The following is a 24,392-nucleotide window of genomic DNA, read 5'->3' as shown; positions in this document are numbered from 1 at the left end:
AATGGGTCTTTCTCATAAGTTTTGCAAATTACTGAGATCATGTAGAGTTATCAAAATTGAAACAAGTGGCACCATTTTGTGAAGCCATCAAATGCATTAGGAAATGCTACCATATTCATAGTGTGTGCTTAAAATAATAATGCCTGATGCAAGTTATAATTAAACTGATTTACATTTAGATTTAATGATCCTCTGGGTCAGATCCAGTCCACCTGCCCCACCCATGCTGTTCCAGACATGGAGACCTGACCAAGCTGCCCTCTGTACTAGAAAGGTGTCACATGAGTTGAGTACTACATCAATTTTGGGCAATCAAAGACATTTCTAAATGGTTCAAATTGATTAAAATTGATAATGATTGGGGAAAAAATTTAAAAATATTAAACACTTTATCATTGTCAGCATAAAAAATATTAAAATAAGTAAACCACTTACTTTCACTTGCCTTTCTTCACAAGGTTGATAATCCCATTCAAATGTATTAGGTTGTGGTTCTTACACCAGACCACCCTGGAGTAAAGCCAAGGAGCCAGAAGTTCAGTGCATCCAGTCCCCCTCCTTTGAATTTGCTAGCAAAGAATTTGACATCCAGCTCATCTCAGATTTCAGTGTTTGATCACAATGAACATAAATTTGAGATGACCTGAACAGTAGTCTGCAGTTGGCTGGCAGCTGTTCTATAGAACCTGATAGGGGTCAAATATTGGTCACTGTGGCAACACGCAGGAGTACTGAGTAGCAGAGAATAATTGCACTGGTGCTCAATTAATGAGAATAGCGGATGCCAAACCAATATTTGGTTTATTGAATACAAATTAACAACAATGGGGAAAAAGATTAAATATAAAATAAATAATTTGCCTCTTCCCTCATTGTCTCTAGGCTAGGAAACCCCATCCAAGTAAGTGGGGACTCTGATCCTACACCATATTTAGCTTTAGTGGGATAAAATGTGTTGGAAAAAACAAGTCCATATTGCTCTTGTAATTGGCATAAATGTAATCAGTCAGGGTCTCCTCAAGTCCCACTGTCTTTATTGCTTTTAAGATGCTTCTTAAAACTTTTTGTGCCTAAATATCTCCTTGCATACTTTATTGTCAACTTTTGTTTCATAACACTGCTGTAAATTAGCTTGGGATATTTCAGTATATTAAAGGTACTGTATAAATGCAAATTGTTATTTTGGCAGTATCTTGGAGCAATTCACCTGACTACATAACCCAGAATATTGAGTAGACAAAAGCAGATTTAGCAATACTAGCTTTTGCAGGAGGAGGATTTCATGATAATATGTACAACAGTTGATTAAAAAAAACAGTATTTGTCCGATCTAAACGATTGGAGGGGAGTACGGCGGTAAATGCCTAAATCTTTAAGGATTATTAATCATTTTACACTGATACTGACACGGTTGGACTTTCTGCTACTAGAATAAGGGAAATTATAAGGGTATGAGAGAAGAGTTGGCCCAAATTGATCGGAGGAGTAAGTTAGCTGGAGGGACGGCGGAGGAGAAATGGAAGAAATTTCTACAGGAAATAAGGACAATGCAGGACAGATATATTCCAAGAAAAAAGAAGGTTTTGAATGGAAAAAAGGTACAGATGTGGATAACGAGGAAGGTGAAGGATAAAATAAAAGCAAAAGGGGCGGCGTACAGAGTAGCAAAAATTAGTGGGAAAACAGAAGATTGGAAAGTTTTTAAAAATCTGCAGAGAGAAACTAAGAAGGTCATTAGGAAAGCAAAGATGAGTTATGAAAGGAAGCTGGCGGACAACATTCGGAAGGATTCTAAGAGCTTTTTTAAATACATAAGGAATAAAAGAGAGACACGGGTTGACATAGGACCAATTGATAACGGTGCAGGAGGTATTATAATGGACGATAGTGAGATGGCAAGGGAATTGAATGAATATTTTGCATCGGTCTTCACCGTGGAGGACATAAGCAATGTGCCCGTTAGTCAGGAGTCTCACGAATTGGAACTGAGTTCAGTTGAGATTAATAGGGAGAAGGTGCTAGGAAAATTAAAGGGGCTTAAGACTGATAAGTCTCCCGGACCAGATGAGGTGCATCCCCGGGTTCTGAAGGAGGTGGCTGTAGAGATAGCGGAGGCATTGGCGATTATTTTCCAGGAATCGATAGATTCTGGCATGGTTCCGGAGGACTGGAGGGTAGCGAATGTAGTTCTGTTGTATAAGAAAGGTGGGAGGCAGCACAAAGGCAATTACAGACCTATTAGTCTGACGTCAGTGGTGGGAAAATTATTGGAATCTATCCTCAAGGAGGAGGTTACCGAATACCTAGAGGCGCAAGGCAAGATTGGACCTAGTCAACATGGTTTTGTGAAGGGGAGGTCCTGTCTGACCAACCTATTGGAGTTTTTTGAAGAAATCACAGGTAGGGTGGGTAAGGGAGAGGCGGTAGACGTTGTGTATTTAGACTTTCAAAAGGCCTTTGATAAGGTGCCTCACAAGAGACTGATTAATAAGATGAGAGGTCATGGAATTATGGGTAGGATAGCAGAATGGGTGGAGCATTGGCTGGTTGGCAGGAAGCAAAGGGTGGAAGTAAAAGGATCTCGTTCTGGTTGGTTACCGGTTACTAGTGGTGTGCCGCAGGGTTGGTGTTGGGGCCGCTCCTTTTTACCTTGTACATCAATGATTTGGATGATGGAATAAATGGTTGTGTGGCTAAGTTTGCGGATGACACCAAGATAAGTGGAGGAGTAGGGAGCATAGAGGAAATAGAAAGGATGCAGAGGGACCTAGACAGTTTAGGAGAATGGGCAAGGAAATGGCAGATGAGATTCAATGTTGAGAAATGTGCAGTTGTACACTTTTTGGAAGCAGAAATAAGTGGGTAGATTATTATCTAGAAGGAGAGAAGATTGAAAGTACGGTAGTACAAAGGGACTTGGGGGTACTTGTACAAGATACCTTAAAAGTTAACCACCAGGTTGGATTGGTGGTTAAGAAAGCGAATGCTATGTTGGCATTCATCTCGAGAGGTATAGTGTATAAAAGTAAGGAAGTGTTGATGAGGATCTACAGGGCACTAGTGAGGCCTCATTTGGAATACTGTACGCAGTTTTGGGCCCCACATCTTAGGAAGGATGTGCTGACGTTGGAGAGGGTTCAGAGGAGATTTACGAGAATGATTCCGGGAATGAAAGGGCTTACGTATGATGAGCGTTTGTCGGCTCTTGGACTGTACTCACTGGAGTACAGAAGGATGAGAGGGGACCTCGTAGCGACATTTAAAATGTTGGAAGGACTGGACAGAGTAGATGTGGCCAAGCTGTTTCCCTTGGTGGGTGAGTCCAGGACCAGAGGGCACAATCTTAGAATTAGAGGGTATCGGTTTAAAACAGAGATGAGGAGAAATTTCTTTACCCAGAGGGTGGTGAAATTGTGGAACTCCTTGCCACGCACAGCAGTGGAGGCCAGATCAGTGGGGGTGTTCAAGGAGGAGATAGACAGATATCTAAATAGTCAGGGTATCAAGGGATATGGGAATAAGGCTGGAAAATGGGATTAGAATAGGTTTTTTTTTCCCACCCCATTTCTTTTTCCCTTTTCCTTGGAGCAGACTCGATGGGCCGAATGGCCTGCTTCTGCTCCCTTGTCTTGTGATCTTGTGAAGATGTTTCTGAAATTGTATATTTAAATAACTACACCTTGCATTGCCTTGTTTGCAGCCAGGTGTAGATTCGATGAATACCTTAATATAATAAAGCTCTAAGCAAGGTATTTTTCTAATGCCACTGTTAAATGGAAAGGGCAACTATACTGGAAAACTTAATTTTTTAAAAATTACCTTCTAGCATGTCTAATACTATCTGAGTATAGGAATGAGTCTTTTGGTATATTTACTGCATCTGTAGAATAACATTGACTAGTGCAGTGAGATTTACAGTGATTTAAATAGTTTTCTGGAAAATAATTCTTGTATTTCAGAATGATTGTAATCATTGTCATTTTAGGGTTCAGAGTGGAATGCTTCAAATTTGGAAGAGCTTCAGGCTACAGGGTAAGGGCAAAATAATTAGAAGAATATACTTTTCAAATTTCACTTTCTAATTACTGCATCAGCTCTCAAAAGTAAGTGTCCTTCTGTCAGTTGACACTATAAAAACAGTGGGGAATCAGGGATATAATAGGTCTCGCACATTTTATCTGTATAAGATATCATTACCATCTGCAAGTGAATGACAGCCTGTTATTCGACTGAGATGTACTATAGGCATGTCCAAATGTATATACTGGTCTCACCCAATTAATAAAGGGGTTAGTTTCCTAGAGAACCCTTTGTTATGTGAAAATTCATTTAACAGGAGGTACAGTAAACCCTTAAACTTTCATTGACAATACCAATTGCCATGGAAGAAAACACATCAGAATATAGTCAATCTCTTCTCAGTAGCAATGCTGTAAAAGAGCAAACTGTACTTGTTTTGAGAAGATGAAATATATAAGATGAAAGTTTGTTATTCATCCAATGCCCACTGTCTCAAAATGGCAGAATGCAGGGACTCGAGTTTTTAAAAAATTAATTGTATCTTGTTTATTTCATTGATTCCTTTCCATTAACACAATCAAAATGAGTGTTAAATGTTACTGATTTTCACTGACCTGTGTGTGTTCCCTACCCTTCATTGTAGCACGTGACATTTTATTAAATAAAACCTTACAATGCAGCGAAGATCCGATAAATGAATGTTCACTAACTTGGGGAGACTTGTATACAGAATGGCATACACTTTTTGTAGGAACTCTAGATTTCTTTTCCCCTCTCTAATACAGGGTATTTGAAGTAATTGTAAAGCAACAAGCAGCTGTCCCAGCTAACTTAGTATACATGCAAAGGAAGTCCAGAATTCTGAATACTACACCCACTGTGCCATTACCATTTTCTAGATATCAGTCAGGACAAAGAACTAATATATCTAAACTTATATTTGCTTCGTTGTTTTATATCACACTGTATTTGCTAATTACATCATTGTGGTGGCTGGTTCTTCATTGAAGTGATTGTTTAAAAAAGAAATGATTATCAGGAAATTGCTCAACACAATTTTTCTGGTTCCTTACAGTGTTGGGTACATCTTAAATGTAACCAGAGAAATAGACAACTTCTTTCCTGGATTGTTCTGTTACCACAACATACGGGTATTTGATGAGGATTCTACAGACTTACTGGCATATTGGAATGACACATATAACTTCATAACAAAAGCCAAGTAGGTAGAAGATCAGATTTTGCATGATGGCAAAAATAATCATTTGATTACTGAAGCTAAACCACCAAGATCAAAATACCCAGTGAACATGTTGCTTGTGTATGTTAAAGCTAATTTAGGATTTATCAATTATCTATTGTTCTGTAAACAATATTAGCTGATAAGTAATTGAGGAGCCTTGAAAATAGATTCATGATACCAGGTGAGAACACCTTTTGAGGTTTGAGGAATAACTGCTTAATTCTAAGATTAAGACTACCACTTAGACCAGTGAATAATTTTAGCTTAAGTATTTGGAAAAGCTATTAAAACATGCCAAACTGAATACAATAGTGTATGGACTTCCTTCTAAAACTGTGAGGGAATATAATCTGAGGGATCCTGAATTATGGAGTGAATTAATTATATGCTGTAGTTGTTCATCTGTTGTTCACTTCCTGCTTATCTGAAATTTAAAGATTAAATTTAAAGGTATAGGTACAAGGAAACAAACTCAGTGTAAATCACTCAAAGCAGAGTTTTCACATTTTCCTGATGGTTATAATTGTATCTGTTTGTTTAAAAGATTGGGGAGTGTTAAAGCCTGGAGAGGAGTTCTAGAAATTATGCAGAAAATATGTCCAACTTGTCTGGATGAATCATGCTGCCCAGTTTAAACCATCAAAATTTTTGCATGTGTAAATGCATTCGAGTAGAAGCAGTTTGAAACAGTTATTATATTTCGGGGAAAATTCTTGTATAATTGGAGTGCAACTTTGGAAAAAGCAGGCATTCTTATAGAGAATACCCATTCTTGTTGGAATCATGAAAATATGTTCTGTGAAATGCCACCAGTAAGGATTGGTATTGGTTTATTATTGTCACTTGTACCGAGGTACAGTGGAAAAACTTGTCTTGCATACCATTCATACAGGTCAATTCATTACACAGTGCAGTTACATTGAGTTAGTACAGAGTGCATTGAGGTAGTACAGGTAAAAACAATAACAGTACAGAGTAAAGTGTCACAGCTACAGAGAAAGTGCAGTGCAATAAGGTGCAAGGTCACAACAAGGTAGATCATGAGGTCATAGTCCATTTCATCGTATAAGGGAACCGTTCAATAGTCTTATCACAGTGGGGTAGAAGCTGTCCTTAAGCCTGGTGGTACGTGCCCTCATCTTTGAATAAATGTCTGTTATAATGTTGTTAGTAAATGTGAATATCCTGTAACTATTGCTTGCCTTTGAAGTTGGATCTTAACAGTTTTATTGTTGGTATAACCTAAAAAGGTGGTGATCATAAAGACTTCAAACTACTCCTAAAGTCACCCTTCAATTGCACATTAGTGATTTAGAAAAGAACCCGAAACTGGTTGTTTAATGTTATTGATGATTCATTTTCTGTTCATTGATTTCTATCCTATACCAGTTGTAGCTTCTAGTGGTAAGTATTTGTGCATTTTTTAAGCTGCTATTTAAACTAAACTTTTTTATGTTCAGGAAAAACCAGTCCAAGTGTCTGGTGCATTGCAAAATGGGTGTCAGTCGGTCTGCATCAACTGTCATTGCATATGCAATGAAGGAATACAGGTGGTCACTTGAAAAGGCCTACAAACACGTGAAAGAAAAACGGAGTGTCGCACAGCCAAATGCAGGGTTCATGAAACAGCTTGCAGAATACGAAGGCATTTTGGATGCTAGGTAAATAACTAATTCTGGAGCAAACTGTATATACAATTATCATCAATAGTACACTTTCATAAAGTGACACTGATGTTAAAACAGAGAATTTAGACAATATTTATTTTCCTTCCATATTTTTAATATTCCTTTCCAGTTCACAGTTATCATCTGGTTTATGTATAGAATTCCTAGTTCCTGCGTAGTTGCTATTATAAACAGATTGTTGAGAAGTTGCTGAAACTCCCAATTTGTTGAATGTGCAATTCAAAGTATGAACTGTTAAGGTAGGCCAGTGGTAACACCCATTGATATTTCAATTTGTATGCCACAAGTAGACCCATGCCTTTATTTTCACCATATTATGAGAGCCTATGCATCCCCAACTGGGGAGATGTAAACAGAAATCTTTGTACTTGGCCTGTATAAAGATTGAGTTAAATAATACGTGATGCACATAGTGCACCCTTTGTAAGACAAAAGATTGTGTGTTGGGAATGTATTTGGAACATAGGGAAGTAATATGTCACTTAAAGTATTAAGATTGCTAAGATTTTTCTTGTATGATATCAATGAGCTTTTTCATTCAGACTCCTTAGAATGCTGGGTATATAATGATCAGAGGTTTTCATGTACCCATAAAAAGCCATGCAATGTTGGAAGAGGTTGCTGTTCTGCAAAAGCGTTAAATTATTTTCCTTAATTTTCTTATTGGTTTAGTTTTCCAATGAAATTTTTACTCGCATCCCATGTGGAACCTTAGGATATTGCTGCGTTAATAAAATTAGGTATAGTCTGTATGCTATCATGAAAGAGAAGTTGCTTTTGACAGATTTATTACAAATCTTAAAGAATATAAAAACGCAGTTTGAATAAAGTGCTAAATAAAGTATCAGGTGGATATATTATAGGGAGGTGTGATGTTATGCCTTTGGTAGGGAAAAGGTGAACTCTAGTGTTGCGAGAAATTTGGGTGTCCTTGTACATGCTCTCAGGACTTGGTGAGACCACATCTGGAGTTCAGTGCTCAGCTTTGTACTCCTTATTTAAGAAAATATGTTAATGTGTTGGAAGCAACTCAGAAGGTTTACTGGACTAATACCTAGAATAGGTGAGTTGCCCTGTGAGGAATGGATGGACAGCATAGGCCTTGCAGACTAACGATCAGATCAATCACGATCTTTTAACTAGCGGAGCATGTTCAAGAGGTCACATTTCTTATTCCTGCTCCCGTTTTGTATGTTCTTGCATATTATTTAAGTACTCAATTTGTCGCTGATGTAATTGCTGTTAGTCAAGTGTTAATACGGTAGCAGTAGTAATGTCATCGAGCCTCTTATTTGGTAGTCAAGTTTGTTGCTGACAATGAGTCAAATTATGTGGGTTGATGTTGAGAATTATTCAAATTATTTGGGTTGACCCACCCATAGATTTTTTTTCATCAAAACACACATTATCCATAGATGACCAGATAAGGTAGAGGTCCTGACATTTTGGAAGTTTACTCTTGGATCACTGTATTTCTCAATATCACAATGTTTTCAATTTTGATTTCATCTAATCCTATTGCTAACATGGTCTGTAACCTTCAAAACATGATCTCCTAAAGCCAATTAGAAAAAACTGTTCATAATATCATCAACCACAACTAGTCTAATGACTAAAAGCCAAAAACTGCAGATGTTGGTAATCTGAAAAACTGATGCTAGAGAAATGGCAGATTTTTAAATTCATTTTTCAGAATGTGGGCATTGCTGGTAACGCCATCCTTTATTGTCCATCCCCAATTTCCTCTGAATACTGTGGCTTACTAGACCCATTCTGAAGACAATTCAGAGTCAACAATGAACAACACCTCATATTCTGCCTTGGTAATCTCCAACCTGATGGTCTCAACATCGATTTCTCTTAACTTCTGGTAACCCCTCCCCTCTTTCCCCCTTTTTTCTCCCTCCTTCCCCTTCCCTCACTCCTGTGGTCCCCTCCCCCCCCCCTTCTCTTCCCCCTTCACCCACCCTGATGACCTGCCCATCTATTCCCCACATCATTCCCTTTATTCCATGGTCCTCTGTCCTCTCCTACTGAATTCATCCTTCAGCCCTTTGCCTCTTCTAGCTATCAACTCTCAGCTTCTTACATCTCCCCCCTCCCCTACCCACCTACTTTCTCCCCTCAGCTGGACTCAGCTATCAACTGTCTGCATGTGCTCCTTCCCTTCCCCCTACCTTCTTATTCTGGTTTCTGCCCTCTTCCTTTCCAGACCTGATGAACAATCTCGACTCGAAACGTCGACAGTTTATTTCCCTTCCTAGATGCTGCCTGACCTGCTGAGTTCCTCCATCACTTTTTGTGTGTGTTGTATCCTTGGGTTGTTCTTTATGTAAAAATATCTCCTTCACAGATTATTAATCTTCAGTGTTCATTTAAAAAGTCCCAAGGTTCCTTGTGGCATGCTGGAATAGAAATTCTGACCCATTTTTAATCAAAGTTGGTTTAATTTTAAATTAAGATTTGGATACAAAGGCAATCCAGAGAAATCCATTTGGGAGGTGTATAGGCAGTAAAAGGGAGGATACTGAGAGTTGCGGAGGAACGGGGTACTTTGGAATATTTGCCCAAAGATCCTTAAAGGTAGAAGGACTGGTCCATAAGGTGATTAAGTAGGCACATGAGCTTCTTTCTTCTGAACTAAAGCAAAAAATATAAAAGTGGGCAGGTTATGTGTGTGCAATACTAGTTAGAACACATTACAAGAAATATTTGATGGCACAGGAGAGGCTGTGGAGAGGTTTATGAGAATGTTAGAAACATAGAAAAACCTACAGAACAATTCAGGCCCTTTGGCCCACAAAGCTGTGCCGAACATGTCCCTACCCTAGAAATTACAAGGCTTTCCCATAGCCCTCTATTTTTCTTATCTCCACGTACCTAACCAACAGTCTCTTAGAAGACCCTATCGTATCCGCCTCCACCACCATTGCCAGCAGCCCATTCCACACACTCGCCACTCTCTGAGTAAAAAACTTACCCCTGACATCTCCTCTATACCTACTCCCCAGCACCTTAAACCTGTGTCCTCTTAGGACCACCATTTCAGCCCTGGGAAAAGCCTCTGACTATCCACCCGATCAATGCCTCTCATCATCTTATAAACCTCTTTCAGGTCCCCCCCTCATCCTCCTTCGCTCCAAGGAGAAAAGGCCGAGTTCCCTCAACCTGTTTTCATAAGGCATGCTCCACATTCCAGGCAGCATCCTTGTAAATCTCCTCTGCACCCTTTCTATGGCTTCCACATCCTTCCTGTAGTGAGGCGACCAGAACTGAGCACAGTACTCCAAGTGGGGTCTGACCAGGGTCCTATATAGCTGCAACAATACCTCCCAGCTCCTAAATTTAATTCCCCGATTGATGAAGGACAATACACCATATGCCTTCATAACCACATAGTCAACCTAAGCAGCCGCTTTGAGCGTCCTATGGACTCTGACCCCAAGATCCCTCTGATCCTCCACACTGCCAAGAGTCCTACCATTAATGCTATATTCTGCCATCATATCTGACTTACCAAAATGAACCACTTCACACTTATCTGGGTTGACCTGCATCTGCCACTTCTCAGCCCAATTTTGCATCCTATCTATGTCCCGTTGTAACCTCTGACAGCCCTCTATACTATCCACAACACATCAACCTTTGTGTCATCAAACTTACTAACCCATCCCTCCACCTCCTCATCCAGATCATTTATAAAAAATCACAAAGAGTAAGGGTCCCAGAACAGATCCTTGAGGTACACCACTGGTCACTGACCTCCATGCAGAATACGACCCTTCAACAATCACTCTTTGCCTTCTGTGAGCCAGCCAGTTCTGGATCCGCATTGCAATGTCCCCTTGGATCCCATGCCTCCTTACTTTCTCAATAAGCCTTGCATGGGGTACCTTATCAAATGCCTTGCTGAAATCCATATACGCTACACCTACTACTCTCCCTTCATCGATGTGTTTAGTCACATCCTCAAAAAAATTCAATCAGGCTCGTAAGGCAGGACCTGCCCTTGACAAAGCCATGTTGACTATTCCTAATCATATTACACCTCTCCAAATGTTCATGAATCCTGCCTCTCAGGATCTTCTCCATCAGCTTACCAACCACTGAGGTAAGACTCAGCGGTCTATAAAATCCTGGGCTATCTCTACTCCCTCCCTTGAATGAGGGAACAACGTCCACAACCCTCCAATCTTCTGGAACCTCTCCCATCTCCATCGATGATGCAAAGATCATCGTCAGAGGCTCCGCAATCTCCTCCCTCGCCTCCCACAGCAGCCTGGGGTACATCCCATCCGGCCCCGGAGACTTATCCAACTTGATGCTTTCCAAAAGTTCCAGCACCACCTCTTTCCTAATATCTACATGCTCAAGCTTTTCAGCCTGCTGCAAGTCCACACTATAATCCCCCAGATCTTTTTCCGTAGTGAATACTGATGTAAAGTATTCATTAAGTACCTCTGCTATTTCTTCCGGATCCATACACACTTTCCCACTGCTGCACTTGATAGGCCCTATTCTTTCACATCTTATCCTCTTCCTCTTCACCTTCACATACTTGTAGAATGTCTTGGGGTTTTCCTTAATCCTGCCCAGCAAGGCCTTCTCATGTCCCCTCCTGGCTCTCCTAATTTCCTCCTTAAGCTCCTTCCTGTTAGCCTTATACTCTTCCAGATCTCTAACATTACCTAGCTCTCTGTACCTTTTGTAAGCTTTTCTTTTCCTTTTGACTAGATTTATTATAGCCTTTGTACACCACAGTTCCTGTATCCTCTTGTGACTCCCCTGTCTCATTGGAACATGCCTATGTTGAACTCCACACAAATATCCCCTGAATATTTGCCACATTTCTTCCATACTTTTCCCTGAGAACATCTGTTCCCAATTTAATCTTCCAATTTCCTGCTTGAGAGCCTCATAATTCCCTTCACTCCAAGTAAATGCCTTTCTAGTCTGTCTGTTCCTATCTCTCTCCAGTGCTATCGTAAAGGAGATGGAATTATGATCATTATCACCAAAATGCTCACCCACTGAGAGGTCTGACACCTGACCAGGTTCATTTCCCAATATCAAATCAAGCACAGCCTCTCCTCTTGTAGGCCTATCCACATATTGTGTCAAGAATCCTTCCTGAACACACTTAACAAACTCCACCCCATCCAAACCCCTCACTGCCTGGAGATGCCAATCAATGTCTGGGAAATTAAAATCTCCCATCACAACAACTCTGTTATTATCACACCTTTCTAGGATCTGCTTCCCTTTCTGCTCCTCAATATCCCTGTTACTATTGGGCAACCTATACAAAAAAAAAACACCTAATAAAGTTATTGACCCTTTCCTGTTCCTAACCTCCACCCACAGACTCCAATGTTGCCAAAATTGGAAAACATTAGCTGTGTGGAAAGATTGGATGAGATTAGGTTGTTTTCCTTAGAACAAAAGAAGTTGAAGGGAGACTTAACTGATGTGTATAAAATTATGAGAAGCTCAAATAAGAAGGGCCTATTTTCTTTAGCATAAAGGTCAAAAACTAAGTGGGAAAGTAATTGGTGGAAAGATGAGGATTTCTTTTTTATTCAGCCAAGGGAGTTTATAATTCACTGTCTGAAAGAGAGGTTGAAACTTTCATCACTTTAAAAAATCACTTGAATGGGTATTTGAAGAGCAGTGATTTTAGCTGGGCCATGTATTTATGCTGGGTAGCTCTTTTTTGACTGGCAATGGATACAGTGGGCTAATATCTTCCTGTTTCATAAATCTTCTATGTCACAGTTATGAATTATTTAAAAGGAACCTCATCTTTATATTGCATCTATCTATTCTTCACAGAGTTAAATTGTTGATTCAAATTGATTTTAATTTAAAAATAATGGGCGAGAACCTTTTCGACGCACATTATTTTTGGTTAGTGAGATTTATTTTAGCCAACTAACATCAATATCAAATACTAAAGCTTGACATTGTAAGTTCAGTTCAGAGGAATGCTACTACTTTGCTGTAACAAGGTGCCTTAATCATAACTTAAGAAGAGTATCACTTTATTATACCATTTATATCTTTCAAAATAGATGTCTAGGATGTAGCTATTTAATGAAAATATAGAAATAGAATTGTGTCAAGGTCATGCCCACTAGAAACTATATTGTAATTGATCAAAGTTATGGTATTGAAGTCCCTCACTGAAGACAATTTCATCTATCAGACTCGACTAAAGTTAAACTAAGAACTTCCTAATAAAAACGGTTGCCCCCACTCCAATCTTTAAATTGCCATTCATTGTTTTTAAAACCCTTGCTTTATGTATATAATCCAGTACAGATATAAATTGATGCACTTTGCTTCACCGTTAGCCCACTCTCCCAACCAGCCCTAAGTCTCCCAATTCCATTTTGGTATTTTAATCTTAATGCTTGTTGTCATTTATTCTCCCTTTGGGTAAAATTTCTAAATTTTCTGATGATAAACTTGGAGATGTGATACACAGCAAGCATAATAATAGGTTGCAAGCAAACAGCAGAATGGGGAGATGAGTAGCTGTTGAAATTTAAATATAGTGAAGTATGAGGTGATCTAATTTGGCAAGAATAACATTGAAGGACTAAATAGGACAATTCTAAAGGGCGTGTAGCAACAACATATGTGTTCATGCATTTATCTTTGAAAGTAACAAAAAAATCTGAGACGACATTTGGTTACTATTTCAGGTAGATGACCTTTCCTCGTTTCTGATGAAAGTTCATCAACCTGGAACACTAACTCTCTTTTTCTCTCCACAGATGTTGCCTGAACTTCTGAATATTTCCATTATTTTTAATTTTCTTAATATTTCTAACTTCAATCTTTTGCTTTTGAATTAAAGCCACCTGAAAGCAGAGTTTGTTGTTGCTACAAATCTGGATGCTACTGCGAATTGTTGGGCTAATGCAGCGGTTTCAAAGGGACATAGACTAAGTTAATGAGTGAGTTCATGTGGAGTTTGCCCAGTGAGGAGAGATTGTATGTACTGGACCTGTTCTCTCTCGAGAAGAATGAGAAATTATCTCAAGGAACAAAAAAAATTCTTAAGGCTCGGAAGGATAGATACATGGATGTTGTTTCACCTGGCTGGGTAGTCTAAAAGCAGGGATCATACTCTCAAAACAAGGCATTGGCTCTTCAGGACTTGTATGAGAAGGGAGTAGTGAATCTTTGGCATTTTCTTCCATAAAGGATGGACTTGGATAGGTCCTTGGATAGGTATATGGAGGGGCAGGGCTTAGAGGGATATTGGTCAAACGCAGGAAATTGGGACTAACTGGGTGGGCATCGTGGTCAGTATAGATGCATTGGGCCGAAGGGTCTGTATCTGTCCTGTATTGCCTATGACTCTAAGGCTGTGGATGCTTTGTCATTTATTCAAGACAGATTCTTAGATTTTTGGATATTAAAGGAATCAAGGGATATGGGGTTACTGCAGGAAAGTGGTGTTGAGGTAAAAGATCAGCATAATCTTCATGAATGTGGAGCAGACTCAAGTGGCCAAACTGTCTCCTCCTGTGTATCTTTTTCACATTCTTATCTTAAATCTTTGTAAAACACTGTTTAGGCTATAACTGAAGTACTTTCTCCAATTCTGATAACCACACTTTGAGAAGGAAATAAAGGTCCTAGAGAGGATGCATAAAAGAGTTACAAAATGATTCTGAGACTGAGGAATCCTGGCTACAAATTGCATTGGAGAATGTGGGTTTGCTCCCTTTGGAGTAAAGATTGAGAGGATATCTGATAGAGGTGTACAAGATGCATTCGTGGATGCTTCAAGGATCAGGGGAGAAAGAATCAAAGTGTTGGCAAAAGATCCTGGGGAGTCGTGAGGAAAAAAAATTATTTATATAGGGAATGAATAGGCCCTTGAGATAAAATAACTTGGAGGGTTCTCTCTTTGCAAGATTCAGACGGGCATTTAAGGTATCAGCTGAGGCATATTGGTGGAGGTATTCTTTTGCAGTGGGTGGCTTTGGGTTCATGCCTTCAGAAATGTGAGCATGTAATCTAAGCTGGAATTTAGTGCATTTATGGAGGAATGCTGCATCATCGGAGATGTTGACTGTTTTTGAAGGGATATTTAAATCATCCTGTCAGATAGACATAAACTATTAAGAGAAAGCAAAATGAGTTTTCTGGCCAGTATTTATTCTCAAACACCATTTCTAGAGCAGGTTATCTGTTCAGTACCTGACTGCTGTCTGTAAATTGGCTATCATATTTCCTATACTATTTCCTATAGTAAACTGACTGTAAAACATTTTGGATCGGCTGAAGGTCATCAAAAACAACAGCTAGATGGAAGTTTTTATTTATCTTTCCTCATGCCCAAAATGCATAATTTTGTTCATATTGATCCTGTGGCTAACACTTTTCTCCCACTTTTTTAAAAACAGTAAACACCGGCATAATAGCTTGTGGCGGCGTAATTCTGAGAGCGACTTGCAGGAGACTGTGAGAGATCCATTGTTCAAGAGCACCAGAATACCTACTCAACATGACTTGAGCAGTGGTAATAAAGGAATTCAACACAGATATGGAAAGCAGAAATATAATGGTACTGAGCCATCTCAGAATTCAATAGCAGCCAACAAAAATAAAAGTGAACCAAATAATTCGAATTGCTACTTAAGATGTCTGTCAGATCCCATTGTAGACAGTGCCTACGTTAAACAGCAGAGGGAGCTGGATCAAGTCCGAGTTGATGATGTGGAAAGAGATGCAATTCGAATGAACAACATAGATTTCAGGCGCACAGCTGGTTTCTGTGACACTGGGGAATTTGTGTCATCTCAGTTTCAGGATACTTATGACTGTGAAGACAGAGTACTAAGTCAGCAAGGAAATACTTACTTAATGTTTACAGCAGTAGCAGAGTCAGAAGAAGAAAATGAAAATACAATGGGCTTCAGTGTGTACATTGAAGATGATCGCATAGCACTTAATGAACCTAATACAGAAAGTGATATAGAGACTGATTCACATCTAACAAACATGCAAGAGCCAGGCATGACAGTAACTGTTGAAAATCAACTTGATAAAGACAATGTGAACAATAACAACAACACCACAACAACTTTTATAAAAGAGTATGAAGTAAGTGCATATGATAAAAGGACCATAACCCTTTTAGTACTCTTCCAACCTCTTTCACTCACTGCAGTACTATTTGGCAATTATTGTGTATATAACTATTGAGTAATGGCCATAAATAACTTATAATAAAAACTGGGTGATTCTTGTTCAGGTTCCACTAGATTGCACTGCATTTTAATATCAGATTCATTCTATCATAGAAAAATAACCAATTGAAGAGAGTTAACTTGTCGTGCCAGAAATTAAAAGTAAAGTCTTTTGCTGTTGGGATAAAATGAGGGTTTGAAACGTTTATTGTTTACCTGTCTTTGGGCCAATGAACAATGTGGTGGACACCCAGAAATAATACACATCAATCTTAGGGGATACTTGGCTTGTGTGTGGAAATGTACAAAAATTATGACAACCTAATTGTATTTCTATTTGAAATTCTTGATTAAATCCCACTGAAAAAGGGAGTTAGTCGAACTTGCGAATTTTTTAACACAGTAAAGCTTTTAGCTTGATTCTCCAAGCCTACGCATCCAAACTCGCATTTGGTTTCATATTTGTGATTTTAGAGCTCATAGCTGTAAAATCTGATGACCAACAGGAACTTACCCAGACCTTATTTAAACCTGGAGTGATTTTCTGTTCTGCATCTTTGTCATTTAAGTTGTTGATTCAATGTCAAATTGATTTTTGACACTTAGCGGTATCCTTTAATCCTTGAATTTTCTATTTTATAGAAAACTTCTTCAGTCTCAATTTATTTATAATCCCCAAAAATGTTAAAGACCCCATTTAATCCTCTCTAATTCTCCTCATGGGAAAGTAAGTTCCAAGGATCATTGTTCCTTGTAATATTACCACTTATTTCAGAAGCAGAATGTCTATTTACCACACTGGTTGAGCCAATGGATCATATGACTCGCAATTAATAGTTTACTGTTCAGCAAACAAAGTCATTTTACTCTGAAGACAGTGTCTAAAGACAAGGAAATGGAGACCGCAATTATTTCCCCAGAAAAATGCAGTATGTTGTGGATAGTTGCATGTTATTTGTGTTTAAAATTAGTAAGTTACTTGCATCATTGTGGTTATTAAATTTGATTAACAGATGAATTAGCTGATTATCTATATTCTGGTTGATTCTGGAGATGACATCATATGCAGTCTTGTCGAAATCAGGCTTGTAGCTGCTTTCTGGACTCCTCCTAATAACCCTACATCCTTATAATAGAGGTTAATATATTCGAGACATGGTGATACCAAAGATGCATATAATTAAAGTTCTGCATTTACTCTGCCAGTACTGGCTGCTGCTCCAGTATAAAATCAAACATAACTTCCAAATGTAGTTGGAGCCCTGATTTTCCTTCGTATCCAGGACCAGGAAAGATTTTCTTTGCACTCATAAATCTCTGCATATATTCTTCTAGCTAGGTTATTTGGCCTAGGAGGTTGTAGGCTATATCTTTAACAAACATATTAAAGTAGTACTTTGGACTGAAACTCCTTGTTTTTGTTCCCATTATTTTAAATGTATTTGTGTAATGTTTAGTAATGCATCATCATTTTTCACCTGCAGTTTTCATTCAAGCTGAATATTTTTAAACTATGCAATGTTTTAAATTTATTCCAGGATGTTACTACTAATGAAACTCCCAACTCTGTGAAACCCCTTAATAAATTTACTTTGGACTGCTCAGACTCCATAAATAAACTTGCGTGTGAGCAATTCACAGACCATTCTAAAAACCTTTATCCAGCACAAAAATGTGGTACAAGCACTAAGGATATGCAACAAATCGAGACCCATACTTCAGGATTTTTATCAAATGTAGATTCAGTTGTGTCAACGATGGATATACTCAATGGAATTCCCAATGAAGCAAAACTGTGTCATGTTACAGAATCGCCTGTATGTAGTTCTATTTCTGATGCCATTTATGCAATTGCAACAATGCAATTCCATGGAACTGCAGAAGCAGATGTAGTTTTAAGAGCAATGTGTGAAGAGCAAAGAGAGCAGCAAGAAACAATAGAGGCTTATCACAGCTGCAAAAATGAACTGGATGAATTCCAAGCTGAAAGTTTTGCTCTTGATATGATGGCTTCACAATCTGTCTTAAAGCAATTGCCAGTAATAAGTCCATGTAGCCATGACTATCAGAAAACTTTTTTAATAGATTCAAACGTTCCATTTATTCATACAGGTTCTAAGGCTGAAAAACAAGCAGAATATGAATTACATATGTTAAAAAGTAATGACTTACCTTTAGGAAATGAACAGGATGACATTGCAGAGATTACAGAGAACTCTAAATTTGTGTTTACTATGCCATCCAGCAGACAATCAATAGAGGATAATCATGGTAATGAGACTATGAATAGCAAGCCAATGAAAGACTTAAGAAAACTGATGTGTAACCAGGCGAAGGAAACATCAAAAGTCCAAAGCTACTTAATGCAGCATCAAGAATCTATCCTGCAGCTTCAGAAGGCCGGCTTGGTAAGGAAACATACCAAAGAGTTGGAAAGATTAGCTTTTCTAAGGTCTCCAAACAAACAAGTGCAGAGAAATAACTCTCAAAATAGGGAAGGTGTATTCGCACAGAGTGATTCCCTGGATATAAATATGCATGAATCAGTGGTAGATGTGCAGGATCAAGCACAGGATTGTGAGAACGTGGAGGACAATGTGCTGCCTGAGACCAATCGTGATGGCTTTAATTTCATGGCTGGCATATACCAGAAAACATCCACACCTTACATAAGTAATAGAAGTTCTGGTTTTCTCACTAAGGAACGTTTGCAGCAAATCTATGCAACACTGTTATCATCCACTCATTCTTCAAGTTTAACTCGTAGCTCCAGCAGTGATAGTCTTCACAGTATTCAAGGACAACCTGGTCTGGTTGAATTGCGAACACAGGAAATTGAAGCCAGGATGCATCAGACAGGACTTACTATTTGTTCAGAGATGAAGCGATCTCATTCTCTTGCCAAACTTGAAAGCCTGAACTTAGCTTCTGAGGTTCTGTCAACTAGGGAGAAAGATGTTGAAACACTTATCAGGTCAAGTCACGCCAAACAAACAGAGAGTTGCTTTTTGCCAAGCTTTGCTGAGAAAATGAGGTGGGAAAGAAATCTCTGCGAGGAAACAGACATGCAAAGAGAACAGGTTTTCATCATGAAGCCACTAAATAAAGCAATCAAAACTTCTAGTTCTGTATTGGAGCATAAAGCCCTCGCGTTGGCTGACATTCAATGCACATATCAGTTTGAACATTCTTCAGAGTTTTCTCTTTCCAAATATAGTGTTGCAGATCCAGAGGTTACACAGCAGTGTATGGATTTTATCTCCATTCCTTCATTTGGACTAGGCCAGTACCATACCCAGAGTGACAATGAACTCTATTCCTTGGCTTCTCATGAACAGTATGTACGAACACATTCCATGAGGAAACTCAGAAAAACTTGTGAAAAAAGTAGAAGCAGCAATTCATTTTATAATACCATGTGACTTTGTGGCAAAGAAATACATTCCACTCTCTCTTTAAACATATGAACCTCCAGCCAAAAATATTTTTTAAGTTATGGCCTATGTTGTACGATCTTTTGAAACTGCTCAAAATTATTCATAAACAGATGTTGCCAAATACTCTATACTGCTGAATAGTTTGCTGCTTTAGATTGACTCTAGAAAATCTGAAGTTGCATTTTTCATTTGAAATGAAATGCCATGCTTTGCAACCTCAAACTGTTAGAACTTTAAAAAAAAATGCAAATTCTGTTAGGCTGTTTCAGTTTGAGAGTATTGACATGAACTTGGTTCCTTAGGCACAATGCCTAGAAGGTAACATTACTTGTTAAATTCCAAAATCCCAACATTAAAATTTATAATAGAAAATCATGTAGATAAGGCAATAACTTCATGATTACAATTGCATGATTGTTCCCCAGATCCTGCAGGATATACTCATTTTTTATTATCCTTTTTTTGGTTGGGTGGGGAATAAATTTTCTTTGTGTTTTCTGCAAATTCTATTTATTTGGAGCTCAAAATAGAGCTTGTACTATAAAGTTAGCATTCAGTCATTCTGCCCAAATAAAGACAGATTGAGAGTCTTCCTTTTGGAACAAACTCTGTAAATAATTTCTTTCCCAGACTTGCTTTAATCTGAAGTACTAAATGAAGTTCTGTGTGAACAGAAAAGCTTTTCCATGAGTACAGTGTTGAAAATATTTTCAGAAGTGATCTTGATTGGCAGTAAATGCACACCAGACATTTTTTATTTCTTTGATTCCTTGCTAGTTCCCATTATGTTACTGTGATCTCTCCATTCTGTAGCTGATCCTAAAGGTAATGATAACTGTTCTTAAATATTTAACATTTCCCACTAAATTTCTAAAAAATTTTTCCTTGTAATTCTTTGATCTACTATATTGTATGTGTAAGTACTTTGACTGTTTCCCACCTGTTTGCTCTTTCTCTGGCCAGACAATCATGTGCATCTCTTTATTTCAACTGAATTGACAACATTTCTGTTTCTATCTACAAATCAGCATTTGGTATGTATTTGAGAATTTGTTTCCGTGAATAGGCCCCAGCTCTATTTGTTTGAGGAGTTTTCATGCAAAACTGAGGCCCCTTGGTCATCAATCAGCATGCAAGCTTGTCCTGTTTTTATAGTGATTGATTTAAGTCAAATATTGCTGTTATTACATGCAATAAAACTTAAGGAATTGATTTTGTTTTGTTAGTCCTGGTTTCTGTGAAACTAGAAAATTAATGGTTTTGCTACTAAGATATTAATCGAGCCCCTTGAATTAGTTGAAAAATGGATAACTTAACATGCTCTATCATTATGCATCTGGAGGTTTGCAAGTTCCTGGAGCAATGCTGCCAATATCATAATTGCTGCACCACACAGAGCAGGTGATCACAAATTTGAGTCTGGATTTCTTCAAAATTAGTTGACTTTGGCAATGATATCTGAAATGGTGGTGCAATCCATGCCTATTGACTAAGGGGAAGAACATTATCCAGGGTTCCTACTGCTGAGTGCTAACCAGTGGCTGGTTTCAACTGAGGACACAATCTGGCTTGGTTAAGATCTCTTTAGAAGATTAGGAGATTGAATATCTTATTTAAAAGATGAAAAAGGACCATTTGAAAGTTGGTTATGAGTGGGTGACTAGCATTACTGAAGTTTAGTCAAGAAACAAAACTTAAGCTAGAATAGAAAATGCTGGAAAAATTCAACAGGTCAGGCAACATCTGTAGAGAGAACAGTTAACATTTCAGATTGATGTCTGTTCTACAATTCTAATGAAAGGTTATCGACCTGAAACGCTAACTTATTTTCTTTCTACACAGGTGCACTGTGTATTTCCAACACTTCCAGTATCAATGAAGTGTAACTGGGCATGATTCAATGATTTCAGAAGAGTGATGGGAAGAAAAGGGAAATTGCCAAAGAAACTTGTATTGTTCTACTTACTAAAATATAGAAATAATTTCAAAAAATCATGTTATGTTTCATTACCACTAAGATAATTGTAATTTTGCCTGTTGGCTTTTCTTAAAATTCTTACCGAGTTAAACCGTGTTGTATATTTATTTAGTTGCTCATTTTTCATTGTCTCGTAGTGGCATGGGTGAGTTTTCATTCCATTAGCAATGTTTCCCCAACATTAAAAGGTAGGCAAAATGTAATTCACTACAAAAATCCCAGATGAGATTGCATCAAGTCCTTCTGTTTAAAGAAAACCCTTAACATTCATGGTATTTCAGAAGCCTGCATGATTCAGATCATTGCTTTTATTTTCATTTCTTCACACTTAGTCTGCTAATTGAAATTATCCATGTCCACTTGATACCAGTGACTTAAGTTTCATTCAGAATTCAGTCACACTTTACTGTTAGATTTTTGAATTTCTGAGAATGACAGTAGAGTCCATTAAATCTTCCTGAAGTGTCGATGCTCAAGTACAGATGAGAAGAATGTCACTGGATCATGCATTGTGCTCCTGTTAAATATACTGAAACAGAGGAGATCAAAAATTGAAAAAAATTAAGAGCGAAGCAATCAGATACTTGCTTCCAAAACTTGGGTAAATGTAATAGTTTATGGGCAAGACCGAGAGCAGAGGGTTTTAATGTGAATCTAATTGCTAAAATGACTAGGAGACTTTGGGTGTTCAGTTGCTTCTTAATTATAGCTCGTTAGCTTAGTCCACGGATCTTATGAAGTAGATAGATCTGTGCCTTTCAGGAAGTGTGTTCCAGGAAGCAGGATTCTCAGTCCTACTTAATTTCTTTTGTATAAAAGTTCTCAAAACCAAAGTATTGGAGATAAATTATTTTACAACTAATTATGAGAATGGAAGCTCTTGCAGCTTAAATGCAGAATATTTAGGCCTAAGAACCTGAAAATGTTAGTAATAAAAATCAATGTGCCTGAGGCATCAGTTTCCATTAAGAGCTAAGTTAATAAATACACTACTTGGTTTGGTATGAAAATATCAGGCTTGATTTCCAGTGCTGAATTACTATTCTTGCCAGGACAACATATGGCAATGCTACAGTTGCTTCTGCAGCCAGGGATGGTGAAAAATTCATCCAGGGCTCCAATTCCTTGTTGCCAGCCATAAAAGTACCTGGGTCTGCATGCAGCAAAGAGAATTTCCCAGCCTCTTACCCAGGGTTTACAAGAATCCATAAAGTTATAAATGATTGTATTAAACAATGGCTTTTGATATTTTGAATGCAAAGGCTGAATAGAAATGCTCCTTTGTAATGTGTAATGGCTCTCGCCTACAGAAGTGTGTGTGGAGGGGGCGGGGGGGGGATATGGGTAATAGGTGGACAAGGGTCAGACAATTCATAACTTGGTCCTTAATTATCTATTTTTTGCCAAATCCAGGAAAAAAAAATGGTCCATCACTTTAATTGCTGATTATAGGAGGCAATTTTGTTGTTCCAAGTCAGGAAAGGAAAATTACTATCTTTCCAGCTGAGTTTATAAGTTTTTTGAAGCATTGAAATGCAACATGTGATCTCAAAGCAATTCTGTATATATTAATTAATAAGGAACTGTCCATCTTTTCAAAAGTTCCTGCCAGATAAAGTGCACTAAAGTGTGGGTGTTCTTCCCATTAATATTGCCAAATTTAATTGATAAAGTGAAAGCTGGGTAAATAAAGGTTGCAACTCAAAGCCTGTGCTCTGTGGGAAGATGAAGTAAGGATTTTGCGTATATTGTGGCTCTGGTATTTTGTAATTCAGGAGAATTATAAATGTTTATACATTTTAAAAAAAGGCTCAAAAGATCTGTCATTTAAATGTTACAAATTATAAATGTGTTCTAGCAAAAAAAATCCAGTATTATAAATATTTTTAGCTCTGCAGGATGAAAATTATATTCTGATAAGCCTTGGAGGAAGTTCCATTTTTTACAGTTAGTAGAATGTTATAATGATTATAGCTCTGTAGTGAGCTGCTGCAGACCATTAATTAAATGAAACACTCCTTTTAAAAAAAATCAAAGAAAGATTATACATAGCCTTTAAACAATTAACAGCAACATTTTGGATCCAGCTGTCACTCTTTATGGAGCCTGAGCCAACATTAGAAAAAAACTGCAATGAAATAAGCTAAAGTAATCACACCTAGAAATGTAAAGATCTGTAGTAGTATATGAACAGAAACACTGAGACTGGTGGAAGCAATTTCACTGGTCATTATGTCTGGAATAAGTAGAATCAGTGATAGTTCCTTGAGGTAAAATATGGGCAGTTTTCTATTACTGTAGGAATGACTTAAATATTAAGGTAATGATACTAATAAAAATGTGCTATTTTCAGCTGGAGCATCCCATCATAAAGCTTGTGTACTTGCCTAAATTCCAAAACCGTTTCATTTTATTTTGTCTTTTAGATGTGATCCTCTCCCTGAATCTAAGGAAAATAATGGAATAGCCACTTCCTCCTACTTCCCACCCTCTTGCATGCATATTCTGTGTTTAACTCGCTACTGCTTGACTCCCTGACTTGAATTACTGATTTATTTTGTCACTTCCTTCTGGAGCCTTTTCACGGGAGACATTTATTTGGAGATAAGTAGGTGAAAGTAGCCACTTCTGACTGAACATGGGAATATTTGGATCTCTTAATGTAGTTCTGACTTTCATCTATCATTTTTATTTCCATATGCCACTTAAATCTGGTGCCATATTCTATTCCACATTATCTATCTTGCTCCTGCAAATCTTGGAGGGTTCAATTTGATAATTTGGTCTAATATTAAATTATAGAGAGGATATCTGTGG

At 38.0% G+C, this 24,392-nt stretch overlaps 1 protein-coding gene across 1 annotated transcript in view; it reads left to right on the top strand.

Annotated features, from left to right (window-relative positions):
• The window catches only part of ssh1a (slingshot protein phosphatase 1a), a 54,766-nt gene extending 31,893 nt beyond the window's left edge, over positions 1–22,873 (top strand). The window contains exons 12-16 of the mRNA XM_052031856.1: positions 3,986–4,032; positions 5,096–5,242; positions 6,724–6,924; positions 15,375–16,074; positions 17,699–22,873. Of these exons, the coding sequence (XP_051887816.1) occupies positions 3,986–4,032; positions 5,096–5,242; positions 6,724–6,924; positions 15,375–16,074; positions 17,699–19,582 (2,979 nt within the window). The 3' untranslated portion in view covers positions 19,583–22,873. The remainder of the gene's footprint in view (positions 1–3,985; positions 4,033–5,095; positions 5,243–6,723; positions 6,925–15,374; positions 16,075–17,698) is intronic.
• The last annotated feature ends 1,519 nt before the right edge of the window (positions 22,874–24,392 follow it).

This window comes from Pristis pectinata, chromosome 17 (assembly GCF_009764475.1).
Source record: "Pristis pectinata isolate sPriPec2 chromosome 17, sPriPec2.1.pri, whole genome shotgun sequence".
Lineage (NCBI taxonomy): Eukaryota > Metazoa > Chordata > Chondrichthyes > Rhinopristiformes > Pristidae > Pristis > Pristis pectinata.
The sequence above is the reverse complement of the archived record's forward strand: the minus strand, read 5'-3'. Positions and strand labels throughout refer to the sequence as shown.